The sequence below is a fragment of the Aspergillus chevalieri genome, chromosome 2 (genome assembly GCF_016861735.1).
Source record: "Aspergillus chevalieri M1 DNA, chromosome 2, nearly complete sequence".
NCBI classification, from domain to species: domain Eukaryota; kingdom Fungi; phylum Ascomycota; class Eurotiomycetes; order Eurotiales; family Aspergillaceae; genus Aspergillus; species Aspergillus chevalieri.
In genome coordinates this window covers 4,039,150-4,055,478 of record NC_057363.1, presented here as the reverse complement: position 1 = coordinate 4,055,478, position 16,329 = coordinate 4,039,150, and the positions used below count along the sequence as shown (strand labels likewise).

The following is a 16,329-nucleotide window of genomic DNA, read 5'->3' as shown; positions in this document are numbered from 1 at the left end:
CTGTATGGGCCAGCTGGTCGATACGGTGATTATCCCTTGTGGACATGCGGTCCTCTGTCAATGGTGCGCGGACTTACACGTCCCAACGAGGGAAAATGACCCTACGAGACCGGTTCAAAAGGTCAATTGTCCGATATGTCGCGCAGTGGTAAAAGGCAAGGTAGTTCATTCCCATCCAACAAATATACGATTGGGGCTCTAGCATCTAACCGCGATAGTACCGGATCTATCTCACGTAATTGGCCATTATCCTTGGTGATGGGTGAGGATGAAGCATGGTGTGGTTCGTATTATCTTTACGAGTACAGAGTTGATGTCGCTCGTGTTTTATCGTCATCGATGATGCGGCTCTTTTTTAAGGTTATTGGGTGAATAAGACTGTGTTATACGGGCAATCTTGGTCAGAGATGACGAGTGCATACGAGGCTGCATAGACTGACGGTCAGCTGATCGCCCATTCACACAGGTGTCCCCCCACTTTTTCTTAGGCAGTTGTCTCCAATTAAGTATTTTCCGAGCGTGCAGATGATCCATGCGTTAGTACGTGCCCGCTGCTGTCGGTAGTAGAGATGCATTCTATGGATGTATAGAACTACCACCGGTTAATACTCTGTGTTTGAACTAGTAATGACATGTAGTAGATATAAGCTACTAAAATAAGGACCATCTAGAAGCTTATAGAAAAATTATAGAAAAATCCAGAATTGAGAGGGTGCGTTAGAAATGGGCAACAAAGGCTTATGGTTCGCATTCTGGACCGCACCGCCGCAAGGCAACCGCTTGATTAGTCAGCCAATTGCTGTTTTGAGGTGGACAAAGCGAGGGATTATTTACTACGGGGTGAAGGGCAAAAGCAGTGGGCAAAAACTCATTATTGTAGATCTATACGTGCCACAGACGAGGCTATGGAAGCTTTTCCCGGCCGACAAGGCTGCTGCTTTGCCCATCATTCGATAGTCATGTTGTACTCGTATGGAGTAGTATCCTTCCTACTCCGATAACTAGGCTACCAATGCAGCTGATATCAGGCTAGGCATGATGTTTGGTATATAAAGACCCGCGGCCACCCAAAAAGGTGTAGAGAGATAGAGACCATCAAAGACAGGAAGTACTGCTGGACAGCTGTCTTATTATTCTATAAAATCTTATAATAAAGTTGGCCTTGTACGTGGTGCCAGTTGCCAGTTGTCTTAAGTTCTTAGTTGATTGGTCAGATGCCCCAAATCTATCCATCAGTGCCCAACTCTTCTTCGCTCGAGCATGAACACTCCTCCCAGCCATGGCAATATCGACGAAGCGAGAAAGAGTTGGACAACTGGTCCTATACCACTCGCAGCGGTGGGTTTTCTCCCGACAAGGTTAGTTTCAATAGTGGCGACACGCCCCCCACATATCATATCGCTTGAAGTAAATAATAGCTTTTTGCCCCCATTTGCCCCTTCTCTGTCACTATTTCAAGCGAGGCTGTGTTTTCTAATTACCGCCCTATATCAACTGATTTTAGGCCCGCAAACAGCAACAAACGCGCATCCTCGGATTTGACCGCTGCAAAGGCTGCGCGTGTCGCCCCCAGCTCGACCTCTTCCCTGTCCCATAAACGAGGATGTACGACTGCTGTGCGAAGTGTTTGCGCCTATGATGAGCGGCCCGTCAAACTCTTGAGATCTAATTCAAAAGTCGCCAAATCCCCCGGATACCGACACCGGAAGTTACGGCGTTCTGTATCTCCGAAGTACCCGCTCGTGCACCGCCGCAACCCGCACCACTCCAGCGCGTCGTCGCAAGATCGCAGCCCCAGTTTCAGTCCTTCCAGCACCGGCGCTCAGGCCATTATGGCCTTGCGGGAACTTAACCAGAATAATGAAAGCGAGGACAATCATACTACGGACGTGCAACACCAGGAGAGGTCAGCATCCGGCTCTGGTTCGAACGTCAGCGGCCGCGCGATCAATTCGACGCCAATGAAGTCCATTCCTGTACCGCCTGAACCGACACATGGCAATTCCGATGATGGAGAAGGAAAACGGAGACCCCCCGGGGACCCCACGACTATGTCCAGCGAAGAAGGCCCAGGTACTGAACGGATGACTTCCCTACAGCTACCGCAGCTAGAGACTCATCCGTTAACAGAAGAGCAATTGGTCAACGAGGTCCGCGGGATCTACGCCGGATTGGTGATGGTGGAGAAGAAATGCATCGAGATTGATAAGCAGCAGGCCGAATCGAAGAATAAGTTGTCAGATCATCAGTGGCAGGCGCTGATTTCATTGCATCGGACGCTGCTTCATGAGCATCATGATTTTTTCCTCGCTTCGCAGCACCCGTCTGCAAGTCCGGTTTTGAAAAAGTTAGCAGAGAAGTACGCTATGCCAGCGCGTATGTGGCGTTATGGGATCCACTCGTTTTTGGAATTGCTGCGCCATCGACTTCCAGATTCACTGGAGCATACGCTTACGTTCTTGTACTTGGCTTATTCGATGATGACTCTTCTCCTGGAGAGCGTGCCTGCATTTGAGGATACTTGGATTGAATGTCTTGGTGATCTAGCCCGCTACCGCATGGCCGTAGAAGAATCCGACCTCCGGGATCGCGAAACCTGGGCCGGTGTGGCCCGGTACTGGTACCACCAGGCAGCCGACAAGAGCCCGAACGTTGGCAGGATCCAACATCATCTTGCCGTTCTTGCTCGCCCGGACATGCTTCAACAGCTGTTCTACTACACAAAAAGTCTGGTTAGTCTGCACCCGTTTCCTAGTGCTGGAGAGAGCATTCAGTTATTGTTTCACCCGCTTCTGAACGGCCCCAAACCATACAATCAACCGGTAGTTGCTTCTGCGTTTGTGGCTGCTCATGGCAATCTCTTCTCGCAAGGTCCGCTTTCTGATCTCAAGGTGCTTGTGAACGAATATCTGTTGCATCTGGATAAATACGTTGGTCGACTAGGAAACTCGTTCAAGTTGCATGGAGTTTATATGGCATCGTGCAATTTGGCTGCCATTTCTCAATACGGAGTCGCTGATGCCGTGGTACCCGCTGAATTCAAAGAGCAGCAACAAGACGGATCAATGACTGCATCAGACAGCTGGACGTCTGTTGATAAAGTGGACGCAATTGAAGCTGAGTTTTGCGAGTTTCAGGACTCGCAGTCTCAAAGAACGGTCTACTACGGCGCTCATCTCGCCTTCAAGACTCTCTCTGCCTTCCTGGATCACATAGGCAACAAGAACGTCTTTCCAGCAGTGCACGCTTACCTCGCCTTTATCTGGTGCATGGCGCTCAATAATACCAGTATTAAGCATATCGAAGTAGCTGTTCCCTGGAGCAAGCTTGCTACATTCCTTAACGCAATGCTGCGCAGCAACACGGATCTCCGCGTTCTTGAGCGCACAGAGTTCCCCGTTGCAGATGATAGGAAGTGCTTCCCGGAGGATTTCCTTCTCCGGGGGCAGGTTTGGAGTCAGGGATATTTCCCTGCGGATCACTTCAAGGGTGCTTGGGCGGAAGATGAGGGGCGTACGATCGAGGTGCCTTCTTTGAGTATGGCTAGGATGTATCGGTGTCTGTGGTTGGGGGTTCGACTTGCGATGGTTGGTCTTTTCTTTTTTTTTTCTTTTATCTCTCTCACTCCCTCCCTCTCTAAATCAGAAGGTAGATTCTAATGGTTACAGTTCCACCGTTGGATCACGTATGGTCCGGATTTCCGAAGCTTCACAGTGACAGCATTCGCTCTGGAACTCGAGAAACGCGTTGAGCGCCTTGATCCTTTCGCCACAGAGCCAGACGCTGGCTCTGATAAAGAGATGCAGGATTCCTAACAGCCCTAACCGGGCAAACCACTCGAAAACGGGCTTTCAATCTTTTTTGTTTTCTTTTTTGCTCTATCTTCTTCCAAAAGACGCAGAAGCTAATCTATCACGCGATATGATCGAATCTACTCACCTATCTCAGTTGCGATAACTAAGCGTCATGACGACAACAGCTACGGGGCAAAGCCCGATGCTACATCATATAATTGCCAACTGCTGCTTGGCTATATGATCTTTTTGGGTTAAACTGCATATGACGAGGCGTTTTTGTGTAATGGGAGGATGTTGTCATTTCTATCTATCTCGCTGTGATCTATTGTACATGACTGGCAGGCTTCTTATTGCAAATATCTGGTATTTTTATTTTGGCATTTTGGTTTCTGTGTGTATTTGTATTCTTAGTATGAGTACTACAGATTTTCTTGCTTTTCCTTTGTCTTCCATATGGCAATTATTGTGAACTGTCGTGTTCTATCAGAGGAGTCAACTGCGACGATGACTATCACAACCGCCCGAGTACTCCTCAGCATCCCTCGGAGGAAAGTACGCTCAAAAACCGCTTCCGGGTTCCACTTTCCTTCGCCTATACCCAATACATCGCAACCTTCTGGAATACAGAGGATGAGTGAATGTGTCGGCTAAGATGCCAGTCCTACGCTAAATTACTGCGTAATTCCATGAAACACCCGTGCATACAAAGATAAGTATCATATGTTCAGGAAGTGCATATACTATCGTCTAATCATCATGGCAAGCTGAGACCATCTTTATCCTCCATCATTACCAAGATCTGCCGATGAATACGCGCAGTCTGGTCGAGCGCCGTTTGAAAGACCGACGGCGAGGTCATCTCCTGTTCCTTCATAAAGGCCAGAGCTATCTTGGCCCGCATCAGATTAAAATTAACGCACTTCAAAAGCAGCTGCACATGCGACATCTGAGCCTCAGAGACACTGATGGACACTAACAGGCTTCAGACCTGGAGAATCTTAAAATTGGCCGCGATAACCAGGGCCAGAAGGGGAGGGTCCAGTGACGCTTTGGAACAGGGCGCAGGATACTCGTCAATCAACGCTGCACACAGCTCACAGAGAACATTATCGCGCGCAGAATGGGTGGGAGATGATGGTGCGTGATGGTGGTTGTCTGGTGATTGTCTTGTTGCTCCTTCAACATGCCCGCCGAGCAATCGAGCTCGCTACATTTTTCCAGCAGCCTGGAGAACTACACTGATGCGTTCTTGCATCAATTCCAGTTGATGTTCGTGCTATCTCTGGGAGGGGGGACGGAACTGATACAGACCACGGAGAGATACTACTACTAGTCGTACTGAGAAACCGGGGACCCCCAACGGATTTATCGAGGCGATGGCTTTGCCGTCATGACGTTCTGCGACTTATCATTGACCTTTATTTTTCTAAATTCAAATCGCGGGTCAGAGGCACGCTATCATTTCAAGCCAAAGCAAGGCTCTCTTTAACATCGGCTACGAAAAGAGCAAGGCGATTTTACTCAAGGTGTGCATCCTTCTAAGCTTTTAGGGGCCGCGATTGAACTGTAACTGGAACCCTTGCTCATGGATCGAAATTGGTATCATCATGGCCGTGTCGCTGGGACTGTATAGAGCGGAGGTGGCAGCCAGCGGGCCTCCCAATGACTGCAGTCTTTTGAAGAAGCTCTGGTGGTCCCTAGCTGTTCGCGATGCTCATTGTTTCGCACTTTTAGACCGTCCTTTCCGAATAAACATCTTGACGGACTCGAAACCACGACAAAGACGTGGGTGATACCATTCTAAGATATGTATTGTCTCTGTATGTATAAGCCCAGCTTAGGAGATAGTTACCTGCATTCCCTCAACTTAGCATTGTTTGCCTCCCTTTGAAGACTTGATGTAAGGTTTCTGGTGAACGGGATGGATGCAGCGCTCCTTCAGGGAAGCATATGCTCGCAGGCCTGTAATTTGGTGCCATTAGTACTGCGATATTAAGGCCTCGTTTTCTTTTCTTTCTTATATGTGCTAGAGGGTATAGGTTGTGAATACATATTTGATATTTTCGAGGCCGACGTCGGCCTTGAATTGCATCTGGACAATATGCGTCACGCAGCCCGTCATCGTGCAATTATGATTCCTGTTCTATTAATGGGCAGTTGAGGAAGCTTTTCAAGTAAAATCATCGATACTACAAGTGCTTTCAGTAAGACAATGCCGCTGCTAACTCATGGGGCTTCCGGAATATGATTATCAAGCCATATAACCGAGCCGATCTGAACCCTATTCCGAAGAGAAAAGGACATGCAGGAGGAAAGACCCAGATATGTCACCATTATCGTTACTCTCTACTAATTACTGATAACTGACAAAGGATTAAGGATACCGTTTACAAGATGGCAACCATCGAAACCCCAATCCACGAAAACACCCTATTCAAGGGGTTCGTATCGCCGCTTTGGGTGGCTCATTTCCTGGGCATTCGATATGCCACAATCCCAGTCCGAATTCGTGAAGCGCAGCTTGTGGATTCACAAGCATTGTCGGGTTCGATCGATGCAATGCAATATGGCCCTGTATGCCCTCAACCGCCGGATCCGATCCGCCATACCAGACAGCATCTATTCGAAGGAGCTCCGCAAGTGTCTTACACTTATGACGACTTGGACTGTCTAAAGTTAAACTTATATGCACCTGCGGACGCGGTTGTATTTAGGCAGAGGCTGTCAGTTTTGGTTGGATACACAGGGGTGGATTGGCGATTGAGAATGGGAATGCGGATTTTAGTATGTCAGACTTTTCATCACCTTTCTCTGGGTAAATTGATAATATCTTAATATCTTTGCAGCTGGCGATTACCTGGTCAGCTACACCTCTAGTATCGGAAAACCGCTCGTCTTTGTTTCGATCAACCACAGTCTAGATTATTTCGGTTTTCTCTCATCTGCTGAATTGGCCGCTGATGCAGAGTCACGGTGAGACATGGTGGGCCAACCAAGATTTACATGACCAGCGAGTATCCTTTCAATGGGTTGCGCACTTCTTTCTCCGCTTGCGACGCCATAATTCATCTTACAATGATTCCAGATCCGCAACAACGTGTCCCATTTCGGGGGTAACCCTGACAAAATGACAATCACAGGCAAGTCAGCCGGGAGATTCTCAGTCCTCGCACATCCACAATCTAACGAACCAGTCTGCAAGCGAGGCATCATCCAATCCGGACCATCGTGGAATCTGGAAAGGCCGCAGCAGCACAGGCGAAACTCGACACTTTGATCTTGCGTATCGGCGTTCCGGCTAACGCCCCGGGTGCTGAGAAGATAGCTGCGCTGCGAGTCTTGCTGGCTGAGAAAATAGTGGATCCTCTGAATGGGCAGATCATGGCAGCTCCCAACTGGGATCCAAACTGATTCGGTGATGAGTCTTTGTTGACCGGATCGATCGACAGCGCTGGGAAATTATCGGAATGAGCGAAAAGCGTCCTGGTAGGATCAATGCGAGGTGAAGTGACGATTTTGCCTCTTTAATAGATATTCAAAACAACAACGGAGGCGATGGATAGTGTTAGGGCCGCAGTCCGACCTGGCAAGGATGATATGGACGAGCGTTATGCCGATGAGATTCTTGAAGCATATGGTTTGAAAGATAATCTCGTCAATTCGGATGCAATGGAACGGCTGCGCGCACTCGTAACAGATGTTTGTTTTCACCGCGTAGGATACACCATATCCAAGAAAAACCCCGGACTGCCAGTTTACGTGTACCGGTTCGACAGCCAGATGTGCAAGGTGGTAGCATCCACCGAGGAGACGCTTACCACCTGTTAGATCTTGCGTATCTGTGTTGTCTTCCAGCTGTTGCTGGCAAGGAGGCTGGCTCCCTTGTCCTGTCGAGCTACTGTCGATGTGTTCTCAGATATGCTTACGAAGTACGTTTATGGATCTTCTCCCTGGGAGACGTACTTGGATGGAAAGAAGATTATGGTTTTTGATGGCCGGCAAACGCGGGTGGAAAATCAAGAGATTGCACCTCTCAGGTGGGCTAGAGTGCTGGAAACACTGGAGAGGGAGAGGAAATTTGGGCAGTTTTTCTTCAATCTTATGAGGGGTGGCTGATTGCTAATGATTTACTATGAGCTACATAGTCCATGGACAGCAGAAAACACTTTTATGTCGGCCACCAGTAGCTGAGCAGCAAACCAAGCATCAGATTTCTATCTATCAGTCGCATCCACTAGCTATTTGATAGATACATAGCGCAGTGATACGTCTCATTAGAATAATTTGAATCCTGAAGCAGCCGCCTTCTTATACCCCTCAAAGTCCCCTTTTCCTCCAAAATCAAAAGGGATCTCATCCCCCCCAGCGACGCAAACGTCGATTTCTCCGTAGGCGTCCACCCCAACTTCCGCAACCTCCTCGCCCGGTTCCACGAGTTCGATCCCTCAACAATCTCGGAGTAATCACCAAAAACATCACCGCAGGTACCCTTCGGAATAGTTCTGGGCGTAGGGTCACTTATACGGCCCGCCTGGTGCAGAACACGTCCGACTTCCTCCACACGCTCATGCCAGGACAGCTCCAGGCCATTCCCGCAGAATCAGTACGGATTCTTCAGGGCCTCTACTGCCAAAGTGCGCTCAAGCCAGTGTAAAATAGTCATGTATCCGCGCGCAAGGCCCTTGGACGTGGATTAGTTCCACATGGAACGACCGTCGCCGATCTGGCCTGCATAGCCGTGCTTGACGGAGTAGCGCGCCAGTGTTGGCAACTAGATGGACAGTCTGCCGTCGCACTGGTTGGCCGCCATAGATGACGGGCGAAATCACGAGTGCTATCTTCGCCTGGGAACCGAGCGTTTGACGCCCACGCAGAGTCGCCAGGTCTACCTAGCGGTGCGGCGCGGTGTCCGGGAGGGCATCGATCTGTTCTGGTCGCTCGTCAAGAAGATTTTGTCGCTTTTTAAGGCTCCGGCATTTTCGTCGGCTAGCAGGCTTGCGCCGCTTGTGTGGATGTAGATCGTGGGTTGGTTGTTTTTTGGCGCGCTTGTTGATGCCGGCGATGACGGCTTCTGCGGATGGAAGGTAATCTGCTGTTGCTGTATGGAAGACTATTTCGCTGGCAGCCACTTGCTTTGGATTGTATTTTGATCGTCTAGGGAGCCTAGCACGGATCTGATGTTCCATTTTGTGCTTGGAATTCGGCAGCTGCGGACTCGCGACTTACGAGCACAGTCACGTTTTTATTACTCCTGAATTAGAAGATCAAGGATTTCTCTTCCAATGAATCCAGGGCCGATTAAGATCAATGAGTTACTCGTGATGATGATTGAATGGCTGTTTTTTAACGGGGCTAGTTCCTTTACTTTGAATAGGATTGGGCATGAATTTATAGATGACAATTCTCGGCATATCGGCTATAGGCCTCAATTTTCTCGATTTATAATAGAGGTGGTTCATAAACTAATATCAATCTACAAAAGAAAGCGCTGCTATAGGGAACGCTAACCTTTTAAAATAGCCAAGCGGGTGAGATTGAACGTATGCTTGTATGTAACATGCCAATACCGTCTGTATATGACAAGAGCCAAAGGCCTATTCCTATTCCTCCCCATACTGCTTCCTCCAGAAAGCCCGATAGTGCTTCTCCCTTCCAAGGTTCGAAATCGCTTCCACCTCCTCATCCTCCAATTGAAATTCCAACACACGAAGATACTCCTTCAACCTCTCCTCTTTCCCACTAGTCGTAATCACAACATCTCCCTTCTCAATCGACCACCGTAGCAACACATCTCCCCCCGAAACTCCATACTTACTCGCCAACTCCTTCACCTTCACGTCAACAGGACCCCCCGTAGCACGAGTAATTGGGGTCAAGGGACCGTAGCTAGCTGTCTTGATTCCCTTTTCTTGGTGGAATGGAAGCAAATCGCCTTGTTGGAGGTAGGGGTGGTATTCGATCTGGTTGATAGCGGGAGGGATAGACGCTGTCGCTAGAGTAGCTTCGAGGTGTTCGCGACGGTAGTTCGAGACACCAATAGCCTTAGCTTTCCCAGCAGTTTGGATCTGCTCCAGTTCCTTCCAGGCAGACTGAAGGTCCGCGTCCGACTTAGCGAAGAAAGGCGAGTGAATCAGGTACAAATCCACGTGATCCAACTGCAACTTCCGCAGACTCTCGTTAATAGCGCCCTGGATATCCGCGATATTCGTGATAACCTTGGTCGTTATGAAAAGCTCCTCCCGCGGAACCCCGCTTTCCTTAATCGCAACGCCTAGCTCCGCTTCAGTGCCATAGACCTCGGCGCCGTCGAGGTGGCGGTAGCCCAGGCGGATGGCAGTCTTGATGGCTTCGACTAGGTCACGGTTGATGCTGTTGTCACTTGAGGATTTGTACCAGGCTGTGCCGGTGCCGTAGGCGAGCTGGTTGTGTTGTGTTAGTTGGGAATTTGGAGATGTGGGGTAGAGGGGTGCCTACGATGGGGATGGAGATTTGGTCGTTGAGTTTCACGCTGGTGGTCATTTTGGCAGTGGTGAGGTTGTAATTTTTTTGAAGAATGTAGTTTATAGTAATGAGAGGTCTATTTATTAGAATTGGAGAAGCGCAGGATTTCTGCATTATAAATACCCTTGGGGTATCCCCGGAATTATATCATTGTGGACCCTACCCGCACCATCCAATTGAGTGACTTTCACTTGAGATTCGCAATGATATGCCTGTCAATTGCGATTGTTATCTCAGTGCCTCTCATTAACTACTGTTGACACCGTTGATATCATTCATCCCCTCAACTGGCGCAATCCGCGGCAGTCACAGGGATCGCTTCGACGCGGAAGGCCGTTTGTACGTGCTCAACTTCAAAGTCGGCTGATATCGAAAGTGTGTAAATAAGGTCATTGGCTTCAGATACGGGGATTTTAGGGGCTATGCGTTTATCCAAGTACTGTCCTGAAAGTGTAGCAATTGCTGTATGGAAGTATAAATGAGGCTCGTCATTCACGCTATCAATATGTACTATGTAACATTAAGGGACACGCTAACATTCAGAACAGCATGTCTTAGGCTTGTCAACCGCAGATAGTCGACAATAGCACGAAGTAGTAATGGGGACGTCAGCAGTGCCAATAGCAATATCCCGCTGGACAGCAATACCACAAGCCTCCTCAATCTTGCCAGACCGTACCAAGCATTCATGAAGCCCATGTAAGCCCCATACGTTATTGATGCGTGCCTTACGGCGAGGGAAGTCTTTAGCAATGCCCAAGTCCTCACGGAACACGAGCTCTGCTTCCTGAACCCGGTTCTGTTCAAGCAATAGCCCGCCCAGGGCATGACGAACGGGCTGCATCCATGGTGGCGGGTCAGAGTACGGAAGCGCATCTTCAAGCTCGATGGCCTTTCGGAGACTGGTAAATGCAGCTTCGTAGTTACCCTTCCGGTATTCGAGTTCACCGTTGAGCATATTTGAGCCGACGGCAAAGACGTCGACCATCTTACATGGTATGCTACTCATACGGGAAGGCGGGACGGTTGCACGTACTGCTTCGAACTCTTTCTGTGTGGCTTCCGCTTCTTCCGTGCGGCCGAGGGCGCTCAACGCAATTCCACGTGCATAGAGAAGTGTTGCAGTCTTTGAGCAGTAGAGTTTGCGATCTTCCGGGAGATCCAGGGTGAGAATCTCTTCCCAGCGACCAAAGCGAACCAGCACATGTGCGATACTCCCGAGAAATCCCTCCGTCCAGTCAGCCATTGGAGGACTAGCAATTGTGAGTACATTGATGTCGATAATCTCTTCGAGCCGCTTTGCAGCTGAAAAGGCTTCCTGAGATCGCCCAGATATGAAAGCTGAATACATCTTCGCACAAATGTTGTGCACTCGATATGCCACGTACAACCCAGATGTGTTCTCGCGCGCAAAGTACTTGTCGTCAGCGACCATAGCCTCCTCGTTCGATTCCACTCCACGGCGGTAGTCACCAACAGCGATATCGATATGTGTCGGCATGTGTAGCATATGAGAAGCGTCAGGGACCAAACGGCGTAACCGGTCAGCAGGCGGTAGAGCCAGCTCAGGGTACGGAGACATCTCCATCAGGTGGATGTAAAGGTGGCAAAGAGCAGGATGGTTACGGCCAGGCCCTGCTAGTGCGGGCTCGATCACGGCTCGAGCCTCGACTGTGTGGCCGCCACTGGGCTTCCCGGTATCCAAGTTCCATAAACCCCGGGGACTGATACACATCAGCGCCTCGACGAACATTCCAGCTACATCGATGTCATCCGAGAATTCTTGATACACGGTCCGCATTGCATCCGCATATGCCCTGTTCAGCGGTTTTAGATCATCGGGGATGTTTTCGACTGGCGGGAATCGAGCCGTGAGTGCCTTGATCAACGCTCTTTCCACGGGAGTGATCAGACCACCCAGGCTGGCGGCACGATTCAACGCATCAGTGGCCTTCTCCACACTGGACTTGAGGCCAGCCCTGTCGAAGAACGTCCAGGCTTTGTTGTAGTTTGGACCGATAGCATAGGCTATACCCCATAATGCCATGGCGCAGTTGGGGTCAGCTTCAGATGCCCGCGTAAAGCAACGGACTGCTTCCTCATGGTTGAACGAATAGGCCCATGCTAAACCACGATCAAACCAGAGCTGCGCTGTTGCGGAGGTAGTGGTTACTGGGCGGCGATGGTTGCCGAGGTCGTAGTAGTCTGACTGTGTAGCTCCGATATCTCTAGTTCTCTATCAGTTTTGAGTCAAAGTTTCGGATGCGATGGACTTACCCCATATTGACAAATTGTACTCGAGGTTTTGGCGGATGGAGAAGGAGATCTTCAACGATTTATATTCAAGGAAGTTGGGTATCAGGCTGATCGGCGACTTCTGGGAAAGTCGCCGATTGGTTCTTCCCCGTACTTTGTAGGACCATCCCCGCACCCTGGGGATTTGTAAGCAAGCACGATAACGTAACCGACCACCGAGCTGGCCAGCTGGCCGCCGCCTACCGCCGAATCGTACTATACACTGATTTTGAAGCCTTTCTCCCTACAAAATTGATATATATAATCCATAAAAACAATAGACTATTTCTCAGGACATTTTAGCCGATTGTGGCCTATTTTACCACATGTGCTGCAGGTTGGTGGCTTACGCCGCCTGGAAACTGGGTGGTATGCTTCCTCTACTATAGCCTCCTGTTCTTGCGCTTTTTGTAGTCCTTTAGCACCTGTCAGGCTCCCTCCAGCCTGTATAAAGGCCCTAGGAGCTGCTCTTCTCTGTTTTTGATGCCAGTTTTCCACGCGAAGCTGGTGGACTTCGCCCCGTAGTAGGATGGCATTTTGCATGGTCATCTCCGCCCCTCTCATGACCTTTCCCGTTGCCTCCTGCATAGTTGATGGGGACACCTGATGACTTTGGAGGTGATTTATTCGCTTCTTTTGTTCCTCAAGCTGGTTTATATCCGCTGGAGTCTTTCCTGCACCAAAGGATTGATTGCTATGTGATGATGAAGGCGGCGTCGGTGTTTTATATGGTATATGAAGCTTTGAAAGGACTCGCTCAGGTGAAAATGGGACCAGGCCAGTTGCTGCAAAGCTGCTTCGAATATTTGATGATGATAGAGCTTGGTAATGGACGGTAGGGTATATATAGAGGAATTCTGTTTTATCCACAACGTTGGTTCCCTTCTGCATCTTTTTGGTGATTCTTTCGCCATATAAGCGTTTCAATGGCGAAAAGCAGCCAACATCCAATGGCTGAAGAAGATGAGATGAATGCGGAGGCATATATAAAGGAATAATATTCCTTTCTGTACAAAATCTGTCGAATTCTGCAGTGGCATGGCTGCTATGGCCATCCAAAATCAACATGCGATATCTCCCTAATGTACGGGAGGCTGTATGTGGCTCAAAGACAGTTTGAAGCCACTCCAGGCCTAATCCATCGTTCGTCCAGCCATTCCTGCTGACACTGATCGTATAGTCCTCTGGAACAGCATGATACCATTGAGATTGATGGTTTTCTGCAGCCAGGATAATCTGGGGAGGCAAGGCCCATCCAGCTGCATTTACGGCAATAATGGCAGTTACCCATTCGCGATTCCCAGGCTGTATGGCTTTGGCATTACCTGCCCGAGTCTCTGAGCCACATATAACTTTGGCCGTGGATGTCATGCCCATCTGAAATCCAGTTTCATCCATATTGTAGATATCTTGCTCGAGAATGCCGTATTTTTCAATAGCATTGTAGAAGCACTTATACCACCCCATAACAAGCTCTGGATCTTCACATTTGGCACGCTGATAGTCGTATTTTCGGCTATATTTGGAAGAGAGTTCCTTATGGCGTTGAATATACCGAGTCACCCAATGCTCGCCAACATAGGCAGTCTGAGAGGATAGCCGTGCGGACAGTAACAACTGTGCCAAATACCGTACAGTAGAGATTTGTAGTGGTAGGCCACGCTGGCCCATATCAATGATCCATGATGAAAGTGTCTTTTCTTCAGTAGGCGTCAATTTTCGGCCATTGGCAATAGATTCCTTGCGGCATGTGGTTCCATTGACTCGGGTCTTGAAGGTAGAGAGAGGTACATCATATGCCTTGGCTGCTGCATTTCTTGATGAAAAAAGGCCTTTTTTATAAGCTTCTAGAGCTAGTTTGATGCGCTCTTCTTTTGAATCATCGGCCATAATCGTGGTTGTGGATAAAATAGCAAAATACAAATGGTGGGTAGTTGCGGATGTGGCCAGCTGGCCAGCTCGGTGGTCGGTTACGTTACTTATAACTGCATCTATAGACAGTCAGTGGCCAGTTTTGGGGCCAGGAAGTAGGGATATCAGTCAATTGACAGACTACAGCGTCTCATAGACATGGTCAGTGATCGATATTCTCCCATACCAACCGATTCCGAAATAGGAAGTAGAGCCATATCGAAGTAGATGTACGAGATCCTATCACTGGAAGCAGTCAAAGAATCGGAGAAACTATCGGAATTATCTGAAGGCATCTTCACTGGTTTCTCTATTGGCATTCCAGCTTTGAAATGACAGAATAGTAACATCCAATAGTATCCCAGCTTGATTTCCGGCGCCCTCGCCATGAAGTATACACAAGATCTTCTGGAAGGGAAGGAGGCAAGAGCTTCTCAATAAAGACCAATTGAGTACTAGAGATGGCTTCTCGGAATATTCTGTAAGCCTTCTCTCACATTTTAGCCGAATGGTCAAAAATTGATAAACGGTCTGAGGACATGTCGTTGGCTTGGGGATACTATCTGGGATTCTTTGGGAACACGTGCGCTCTTCTATACTCCGGGATCATCCTACAGGTTATACTGTTGATCTGTCTACAAAACGACGGATTTATTGGAAGCGTTCTTTCGCAAGATTGGCATGCAAACCAGACTTCGTGGGGTGCAAGATCAGGATCGATGGCCCTCTTGGTTATCTGTGACCCAGAAGCCCACCGTCCTTCTGTATAGCTGCGCTTCGCCCAGGGAGTTATCTGCATGGGTGCGCCGTCACTACGGACACTGCCAGGGCAAAGTAATCTTGAAGGACTTGCCTGCTTCTGCGTGGGCTGATCAAAAAGCATCTTAACACAAGTCACAAAGCTAGTGATTTATATGTCGACCACCGCTTTCCTTGTCTGGATGTATATACATGCGGGGCTCGCCATTCAAAGGACAACAAAAGAGGACGGGAAGAAAAGGAAAAAAGATAACTATAACTCAGACACGAGCATTTGAGAAGAGCAAAAAGAAACGACACCTGTGAGATTCGAACTCACGCCTCCGAAGAGACAGATTAGCTATAGCTAGAAACTAGCCAAATAGCAGACCTGCGCCTTAACCACTCGGCCAAAGTGTCAATTGCATGGCGGCCTCCGCTGGTGCGGAAAATTATAAAGAAACAAAAGAAAGATAAAGGACAAAAGAAGATAAAGGGTGAAAAATTTTGACAAAAAAATGTCGACACCTGTGAGATTCGAACTCACGCCTCCGAAGAGACAGATTGGCTATAGCTAGAAACTAGCCAAATAGCAGACCTGCGCCTTAACCACTCGGCCAAAGTGTCTAATCCTTAAAATGTATTCGGGCAGTAAAATTCTAAATGCAATCAACATAGCGGTTGCCTCCAGCGAAAAGTATCAACTGGGATTTTTTTTTTCTCTAGCTAATTTGTGCTTTTGTGCTTTATTGCATGGCTTGCCCCCATTCATGTAAACAGAGGACTTGACAGAATCATTGGTTGGATATCTACATATAGCGTCTCTATCGTTGGCGAGATATATAGTTTCACACCGATACCCATCCCAACGGACTTCAATGTGTCCTCTGACGTCGTGCTCCCAGAGGCTGCTCTATGAGTACGGGAGTTCGATTACGAGGCCCGATCGGAACCCGATATCAACGTGAAGGTTAGCAATGTCTTATGGCAATGTGGCGATATATATCTCAGACGATACACAAGTCAGTCCCTCCAACAGCCCCTGGTTCAAACACCTCCCTCCGCGATGCGTTACAGTCGAACGGAT

General features: G+C 48.7%; 5 protein-coding genes and 2 non-coding genes across 7 annotated transcripts; 3 read left to right on the top strand and 4 right to left on the bottom strand.

Annotated features, from left to right (window-relative positions):
• Positions 1-1,260: 1,260 nt before the first annotated feature.
• Positions 1,261-3,815, top strand: ACHE_21387A (uncharacterized protein; the record flags this gene model as incomplete). Its single annotated transcript, XM_043275464.1, has 3 exons — positions 1,261-1,358; positions 1,505-3,587; positions 3,669-3,815. 3 exons carry the CDS (start codon positions 1,261-1,263, stop codon positions 3,813-3,815), a joined length of 2,328 nt encoding a protein of 775 aa, XP_043134451.1.
• A 3,109-nt stretch (positions 3,816-6,924) lies between these two features.
• On the top strand, positions 6,925-7,208 carry ACHE_21386A (uncharacterized protein; the record flags this gene model as incomplete). The annotated part of the gene is made up of 2 exons (XM_043275463.1): positions 6,925-6,941; positions 6,992-7,208. 2 exons carry the CDS (start codon positions 6,925-6,927, stop codon positions 7,206-7,208), a joined length of 234 nt encoding a protein of 77 aa, XP_043134450.1.
• Positions 7,209-7,352: 144 nt separating this feature from the next.
• Positions 7,353-7,625, top strand: ACHE_21385A (uncharacterized protein; the record flags this gene model as incomplete). Its single annotated transcript, XM_043275462.1, has 1 exon — positions 7,353-7,625. One exon carries the CDS (start codon positions 7,353-7,355, stop codon positions 7,623-7,625), a length of 273 nt encoding a protein of 90 aa, XP_043134449.1.
• Positions 7,626-9,397: 1,772 nt separating this feature from the next.
• ACHE_21384S (aldo/keto reductase) lies at positions 9,398-10,412 on the bottom strand (the record flags this gene model as incomplete). Its single annotated transcript, XM_043275461.1, has 2 exons — positions 9,398-10,216; positions 10,272-10,412. The coding sequence occupies 2 exons, from the start codon at positions 10,410-10,412 to the stop codon at positions 9,398-9,400; spliced, it is 960 nt and encodes a 319-aa protein (XP_043134448.1).
• Positions 10,413-10,830: 418 nt separating this feature from the next.
• On the bottom strand, positions 10,831-12,580 carry ACHE_21383S (uncharacterized protein; the record flags this gene model as incomplete). Its single annotated transcript, XM_043275460.1, has 2 exons — positions 10,831-12,526; positions 12,576-12,580. The coding sequence occupies 2 exons, from the start codon at positions 12,578-12,580 to the stop codon at positions 10,831-10,833; spliced, it is 1,701 nt and encodes a 566-aa protein (XP_043134447.1).
• A 2,977-nt stretch (positions 12,581-15,557) lies between these two features.
• ACHE_t20036S lies at positions 15,558-15,662 on the bottom strand. The gene has a single exon. It is a non-coding gene; the product is annotated as a tRNA-Ser (tRNA).
• Positions 15,663-15,764: 102 nt separating this feature from the next.
• Positions 15,765-15,869, bottom strand: ACHE_t20035S. Its single transcript has one exon. It is a non-coding gene; the product is annotated as a tRNA-Ser (tRNA).
• Positions 15,870-16,329: the final 460 nt, after the last annotated feature.